Source organism: Mustela putorius, unplaced genomic scaffold (assembly GCF_011764305.1).
Source record: "Mustela putorius furo isolate JIRA1106 unplaced genomic scaffold, ASM1176430v1.1 tig00000738_pilon_pilon_pilon, whole genome shotgun sequence".
Lineage (NCBI taxonomy): Eukaryota > Metazoa > Chordata > Mammalia > Carnivora > Mustelidae > Mustela > Mustela putorius.
The window spans coordinates 4819309-4826826 of NW_025421463.1; the positions used below are offsets into that span (position 1 = coordinate 4819309).

Sequence of the window (7518 nt, forward strand, 5' to 3'; positions counted from 1 at the left end):
AAGGCTGTGGGGAAATTGAAGAAGCCCTGTGCATCGCCAGAGGGAAGGTAAAATGGTGCAGCCACCATTTTATTTTTATGCAAAGTTAAGCATAGGATTGCCGTATGATTCAGCAATTTCACTTTTAGCTATAAAAAAAAAATTGAAAGTAGAATCTCAAACAGATATTTGTACACCCATGTTACTAACAGCATTATACACAATAGCCAAATGGTAGACATAGCCTTAATATCCACTGACAGATGCATGGATAAACTAGATGTACATATATATACATCTAGTTTATATATACAGGTGATATATACATACAATGGAATATTACTCAACTTTGAAAAAGGAATGAGATTTTGACATATGCTATCACGTGGAGAACCTTAAAGGCCTTATAATAATTGAAATAAGCCAGACACAAAAGGAAAAATACTGTATGATTGCACTTATATGAGGTACGTAGAATAGCCAAAATCATAGAGACAGTAAATAGAATGGAGGTTGCCAGGAGCTGTGGGGAAGAATGGGGAGTTGGTTTAATGGGTGTAGAGTTTTAGTATGGAAAGACCAAGAAATTCTGGAGATGGGTAGTGGTGACAGTCCCACAATGATGTGAATTACTTAATGCCACTGAATTGTACACTTGAAAAATTGTTAAAATGGTTATATCTATATATCTTTTGTTGTGGTAAAAATACATGTAATTAAAATTTACCAATTTAGATGGTAAATTTAGACTATTTCTAAGTGTATGATTCAGTTGTTATGTGTATTTTACCACAATTAAAAAACAAAATAAAAACTAACGGGGTGCCTGGGTGGCTCAGTCAGTTAAGCAACCAACTCTTGATCTCAGCTCAGGTCTTTGATCTCAGGGTCATGAGTTCAAGCCCCATGTTGGACTCCACACTGGGAGTGGAGCCTACTTTAAACCACACACACACACATAATTGATAGTTCAGGAAATAAACAAAAATTTCATGACTAGTCCCTTTATTTGGTGTTCTTAATGTATTTCTTTAGTGAATGTCAACATATGGAAGAGTTTCCCTGCAGTCACTTGCAACTTGGGTGTGCCTAACCTGTGAGGTCCTAAGTCCGTGTTCTGGAATCCTTCCACCATAGGGGACTTTAGGTACTTAATCCTCACAGTTGGAGAGGAAATGTTTTCTGGGGAGTAGATGAAGGAGCAGTGTAGGAAGCAGTCACTGGGATTGGAGAGATGGTGTGATGGGGCCCAAGGAGAGAGACGGTATTTGTTAGGTATTGAGAGGGGGAAAGGAGCAAAGAGATCAATTTCGTGATCTTTACCCACTTCTTGGACTCCCTCTCTGTACCTCACAGTGGCCCCTGCAGTGCTCTGACGCTGGGGCTATAGGTAGCCCCAGGTTGAACGAGGAGGAAAGGAAAATTCCATTCATTTCTCAGACCAGCAACCAGCCCTACCCTCAGCCCACCATTCCCGTCAGTGATGTCATGACGACGGTCCTGCGGCAACCCACCCCTTCCCTCTGCTTGCTTCCCTCTTGCTTGCTCTGATCCAGTGGCACCTGCAGGGTCGGGCTGGAGAAGGATGTGTTGCCCTACCCCCATTCTAATCTCCTTGCCTCCCTTCCTTCTGCATTCCCCCTCTTCCTCTGGACTTCTCCAACTCTCCCCCAATCCTCTCCCCTCCAACCTGTTTACATTTCCACCCACTCACTTTGTCTCAACCTACTTCGCTTCAGTGTCAGTTTTCAGTTGAGGTTGAGAACTGAAGGAAGGGGTGTTCCCCTCCCTAGGGGTTGTGGGGCGGGGTGGGGGGCCTCCTTAGCCTGTCCCCTGCATTTCCTGAGAGAGGCCACCTGACCTATTTCATCTCCCAGACTCCTTGAAGGGGAGGGGGAGTGACAGACCCCCAGGAAGCCTTTCACAGGCAAACCAGGTGCAAGAAACCCTCCTTTTCTGGAACCAGTGGGTAGGAGCTGCCTCGAAGCTTCCCTAAGAATATTTTTTCTTTTGTTGGATGTGCATCTGAAATAGATTGGGAGCTTACCTGCATCGGCAGCTAGAGACCCCACTGTGAGTGAGTAGGGCAAATTAACGGGTCGGTTCTTGGCTCCCCCACCCTGCTACTGAGGTGGAGGGGAACACAAGCCTCCAAATACGACAGCTCATGATCACAATAAAAAAGAGCTGCCCAGGGGTTCCTGGGTGGCACAGTCCCTTGGACTGCTGACTCTTGGTTTCAGCTCAGGTCATGATCTTGGGGTCATGGGATCGAACCCTGCATTGGGGTACGGTCCACTTAAGACTCTCTCCCCCTCTCACTCTGCCCCTCCATCTCTCTCTCTCTCTCTCTTTCTCTCTCTCTCTCTCTCAAATACATAACATCTTAAAGAAAAAAAAAATTAAAAAGAGCTGGTCTGGTCGTGAACGGAAGTTTGCTAAGCCGCCTACCTGCTGCAACTCTGCAGTGAAAAATAACCAGCCAGAAATTATGGATGCATCTGAACAAGTTGGGAGCTCACGATTTGTTGTCACTGTCTCAACGATTTGTTGTCACTGGCTCAACGTCTGCTGTGCGGTTTGCCCCTGGACTCCTGGTTCCCAGCTCCTCTCAGTGAAGAAACTTGAGAAGCAGCAGCCTTGCCTGCCGCCCAGTGGCCCATCTGTCATCTTCCCGATCTTGGCAGCAGCAGGAGGCAGGTTCAGGCCGCCCCAGAAGCCAGCCCCGACTGGTGACTCAGCGGGGGAGGTAGCGGGTGGGACTTGGGAACTGAGGGTCCAGCATGGATGATGACCCAAGTGCTGTGGAGCAGAAGACAGGGAAGCGGAGTCCTGAGCCCAAGACGAGCAGCAGAACTGTAATCTATGAGTTCACGTTAATTCGGTTTGTGGGGCTGAACCCTTCCTGTGGGTTTAGCCTCCCCAGCTTCTTGCTTTTTAAGACGCAGCTTGACCGAGGTCTAGGTTCCACAGCCAAGTGACCCACTTTCCCTTTTCGGCCACTCACCCCCACCCCCAAGCCCAAGCAGTTCTGCAGGAGCATTCAAAGAGATGTGGGTAGAGATTTTCCTTTATTCGTTTTTATTTTGGAGAGGAAGGACTAGAGCAAAAAGATGATACTAACGCAGCAGGCATCACAATGACCCTTGCACATGCAGGGCGCTGACGGACACTCACTCTGGATCTGGTGATTAACAAATGTGCCTCATGACGACAATGTCCCTACAGCTGCAAAGCCCCCTTGCTCCTCCCCATTTTTCTTAATTTTAAGACTCCTATGCATACCCACCCAGTTAGCCTTGTCATTCTCAGTGAGTGATTCTCCTACAAATTGGGTTTTTACTCCTGTGGGCGCAGAGCCCTGCCCCACACCCCCCCAAAATTAAGCATGCATCCCCTAGAGACACAGGCAGATTGACAGGATGCTGGAACACAGAGAGGTGGCATGCTTCATTTCTCAGCATCCTCCAGCGTGGGAGAAAGGCTGCCCTCCATCACACCAGGGAAAGATGGGAAAGAATGCTGAGGCCATACCACTCTCCCATCTCCGCAGGACCCTGTTGTAGGCCCCCCACTCACACCCTGGCCTTCCCAGATCTCGAATTAACCAGCAATTGAGAAAAAAATCTGTGGGAGCTACAAGATGTAGGGCTCAGCTGAGCATTTAAAACAAAATTTTCTTCTTGCTCAGTTTCTGTTCAATCCAAAGGTCTCTTCCTACTCTCCCAAGGGGATTTCTGATGCTTGAAGCCCCCAGATCTGGCTTCCAGCCTCCCCAGCAATTTGTGGACCCTGTGGAATGATTTAGTAGCCGCAACCCCTCACCGCCCAGCCTCCTTGCGTTCTCCCAGAGGGTCTTTGGTTTTTCTCAGTGTCTCTCCCCACCAGTCTGCTGTGCTGTCCTGACTTGGAGGCGCCTGGGGCAGCAGGAGAAGGGTCAGGTGCCTTTGCTTTCTGTCCTCTCCTCATCGGCTGTCTGGGCGTTGCTGATGGCTCGAAGCTGTCCCTGGGCAGCTGGCTTCACCGACAGGACCAAGCGTTTGCGGAATGTCTCACAGAGCACGATGTATACAAAGGGGTTGAGGCAGCTGTTGGCATAGCCCAAGCTGATGGCGGCGTTGTACAGGTAGACAAAGGTGAGGGTTGGGCGGCTGATGGACAGCTGGGTCAGCTGGAGCACATAGTAGGGAGCCCAGCACACAAAGAAGACCAGGCAGATGGCGATGGCCGTACGAGTCACCCTCTTGGTCCGCAGCCGGATGCTGCGTTGAGAGGCAGGAGCTACAGAGGACGTCATGCGCTGCAGGATCCTCACGTACGCGGCAGTGATGACCACGAAGGGCAGGGCAAAGGCCAGGAAGAACTGGTACAGGGTGAACCAGTAAAGGTCAGTGTCTGGGTTGGGCAGGCGGATGCCGCACCCCACCGTGCCCCCCGGGAAGGGGATGAGCCTAGCGTAGAGCCACACGGGGGTGATGCTGATGAAGGAGAGGGCCCACAGGAGGCAGATCACCAGGGTGGCCACAGAGGGCTTCCGGAACTTGGTGGAAGAGATGGGGTGGACAGTGGCCAGGTAGCGGTCAATGGCCATGGCCGTCAGGATGTAGGTGCTCGTGAACTGACTGTTGGCATCCATGGCCGTGATCAGTGTGCACATGGTTTCTCCAAAGTGCCAGACGCCATTGCCCATGAGCTGGTGGATCATGAAGGGCATGCCCAGGAGAAAGAGGAGGTCCACCACAGAGAGGTTGATGATGAAGATGTCGGGGACGTTGCTGCACCAGTGCAGTTTGGACTTCTTCACCACCGCGAAGATGACCGTGGAGTTCCCGATGATGCCCAGGAGGCAGATGGTGCCGAACACGGAAGGCATGATGATGTTGATGTAGGAGACACTCCCTCTGCGAGGAGGTGGCCCTGGGGACAAAAGGAGCAAATGTTGACCCTTTGACATGGACTCTTCTCTAAGGGCTGACATCATCCCGGTGTGCTCAGCCTCCAGCGATGACATGCTTGCCTACCTCTCTTCTTTCCGTCTCAGCTCAGGGCTCACCATTCATCTGGAACCCTTTCCTACCAATCCCGCTCCCCACACTGCTGCTGATCCTGTCCCCTTGCCCTCCTCCACCAGTTCCCTGGCCAATCCTCCCAGATTCTCCCACGCCACCTGTTCGTTGAGGGACCCAGTCCTCTACTTCCTGCATTTTCTCAGAAGGCACAGAATCAAGAACCACAGCCGTCTGCAGAGAATTACTCTGTGGGCTCGCGGGCTTCACCAGGAAACCTCGTCGTCGTAGCCAGAAGGGCATGAACGTGTGTGTCGCGTGTGTGCGCGCATGCGGGAAAGCAACCGCATGCATGGACGGGCGCATGCATGTGTTTTCTCTTCTCCTGCCTGCAGTCCTGATCATCTCATTTTAGAAATCACTGATTGGGAGCCGTGGGCTGATTCCTAGGCGTATCTGCGGGCTACCGTCTTGCGGAGGGAGGCTTTTGCCCATCAGGCCCGCAGCCCGCCCTCCCTTCTCCTGGGTTCCTGTGGGGGAATTCCTTGGTCTGTATCATCTGAGCCTGGGCTTCCCAAGCAAGCAGAGACTGAAGCTGTGTGTTGCAGCCTTGCCGCCCGAGAATTTTCTGCACACAAGCCTTTCCTCTTTTTCCTTCTTTTCCTCCTTCAGTGCTAGAATTTCAGGGCATCTCAGCTCTGGAAATGTCAGGAACCTTCATTCACCCGGAAAGTTAATCCCCTCAAGGCTCTGTGAGTTAGCCCTTCCCCGGGGCCTTTCCCAGGGGTCAGGTGCTTCAGATCCCAGTACCGCAGTTCCAGTAAAAACACAAGGGGATCCGTGAATGAGTGAGCTTCCCCTCTCTCCTCGCATACCATCCTCTGGCTTCTCCTGCTTGCTTTTCCAGCCTGGATTTTTTTTCTACAAAGCATTTGGAACTCCTGGGTGAGTCTTCTCCTGTCTCCGTCACCGGCGGGCCACCATCCCCTGCCACTTCTGAACGCACCTTTGCCCTCTTCTCTGCCCCCGCCCCAGCTGCCCCTGCCTGCCCCGCCCCCTTCTCCCCTTCCCCTCCCGACCAAGCGGACTGCAGGTCTCCTCCCCAAGAACTGTAATAAAGTTTCCGGAGCAGTTTGGCTCAGAGGTGAAACCTTCCCATTACCCATCCCCCGGCGCAGGGGAGGGAGGACTCCCCTCCAGCACTACTCACCGGCCGAGGTGAGGTTATCGGGGCCATCCGAGGTGTTGCTGGCATTGGGGCCAGTGGGCAGCAGCGAGGCTCCCAGGTCCATCCTGCCGCTGCCCGTCGCCTGCTCGCCCGTCCACCCACGCAGGCTGCGGCAGCGCCGCCCGCCCGTCCCGGAGCACGAGCCCCGCAGTCCGGAAGGGGGTCTTCCTGGCGCTGTGGCAGCGTCTGCCGCCTCCAAGCCCCGCTTCTCTCCCCACTCCCTCCTTCCCCGGCTCCCACTGACATCACCTAGACACATTAACATTCGGAAGCAGATGCACATTAACCTCTTCGGTCCCGAGCAGCCGCTCCCCGCTTCCGACTGCCCGCGGAGCCCAGGGGCCTCGGGGAAGCCAGCGGGAGCCGGGCTCAGGCAACCCCATCAGGGAGGGGGCTTCCTTCCCACGTGCTCGTGTGCTCCCAGGAGCTCGCTGCCTGTGAGGTCCAGGTCCCTGCAAAGACAAATGAGGAGAGAATACTCCTCCCATCCTCCGCCCTCCTCCCCGGGACAGAATGAGCCTGGCCTAGTCCCTAACCCCACATGTGGGTGGCTGGGCCAAGTGGCAGGGGCCAGGGGCGACTCCTCATGGATCTTGCAGATGGCAAGCTCAGACCACAGCATGCCTGTCCCCTAGGCCACCCTCAGCTCCTTCCCAGTGCCATGCTGGAGTCCAACCAGCATCCTGCCTAGCCCGCCAGCGTCCACCAGAAGCCCCATTGTCGACAGCTGAGCTGCTGACCAACACTCAGAAGTGACGCAGGTCACTGTGCTGGTGATGGCCAGGGTCTTAGGGACCAGTAGGAGACAAACTACCCTCTGCACAGAATTAAGGGCAAGCTTACAGAGATTTTATTTTTCTAAATGCTCCAGGGTCCTCCAGGTTTTACCTGAGAATTCTTGAGACAGATTTCGGAGCATAGCAGCCCCTCCTCCCAAAAAGTCATCGACCAGGAACAGCCTTAAAGGGCAAAGTATTAAGTGAATTAAGTGCATTCTTGACAGATGAATTAAGTGAATTCATGGTCAAGGTGTCCTGCTGCCAGCCTCCAGTGCCCTCCCAGCCACCAGCTGCCACCACACCAACCACCAGATTCAGAGCAGGGGCTTCTGGGTAAGCACAGTCTGATCGCACTTGCTTTTTCAGTCTTATTTATGAATGAGTTTTTATCGAGTACTTACTATTTGCTGAGCATTGTTCAAAGTTCCGTAGTGAAAAAAAACAGTAGGGGCACCTGGGTGGCTCAGTCGGGTTAAGTGTCTGATTCTTGATCTCAGCTCAGGTCTTGATCTCAGGGTTGGGAATT

General features: G+C 52.7%; 1 protein-coding gene across 1 annotated transcript; it reads right to left on the bottom strand.

The window, feature by feature from the left end:
* Positions 1-3031: 3031 nt before the first annotated feature.
* MCHR1 (melanin concentrating hormone receptor 1) lies at positions 3032-6876 on the bottom strand. The gene is made up of 2 exons (XM_004771271.3): positions 6196-6876; positions 3032-4896 (listed from the first exon to the last, which is right to left on the bottom strand). Exons 1-2 carry the CDS (start codon positions 6494-6496, stop codon positions 3917-3919), a joined length of 1281 nt encoding a protein of 426 aa, XP_004771328.1. The 5' UTR covers positions 6497-6876; the 3' UTR covers positions 3032-3916.
* Positions 6877-7518: the final 642 nt, after the last annotated feature.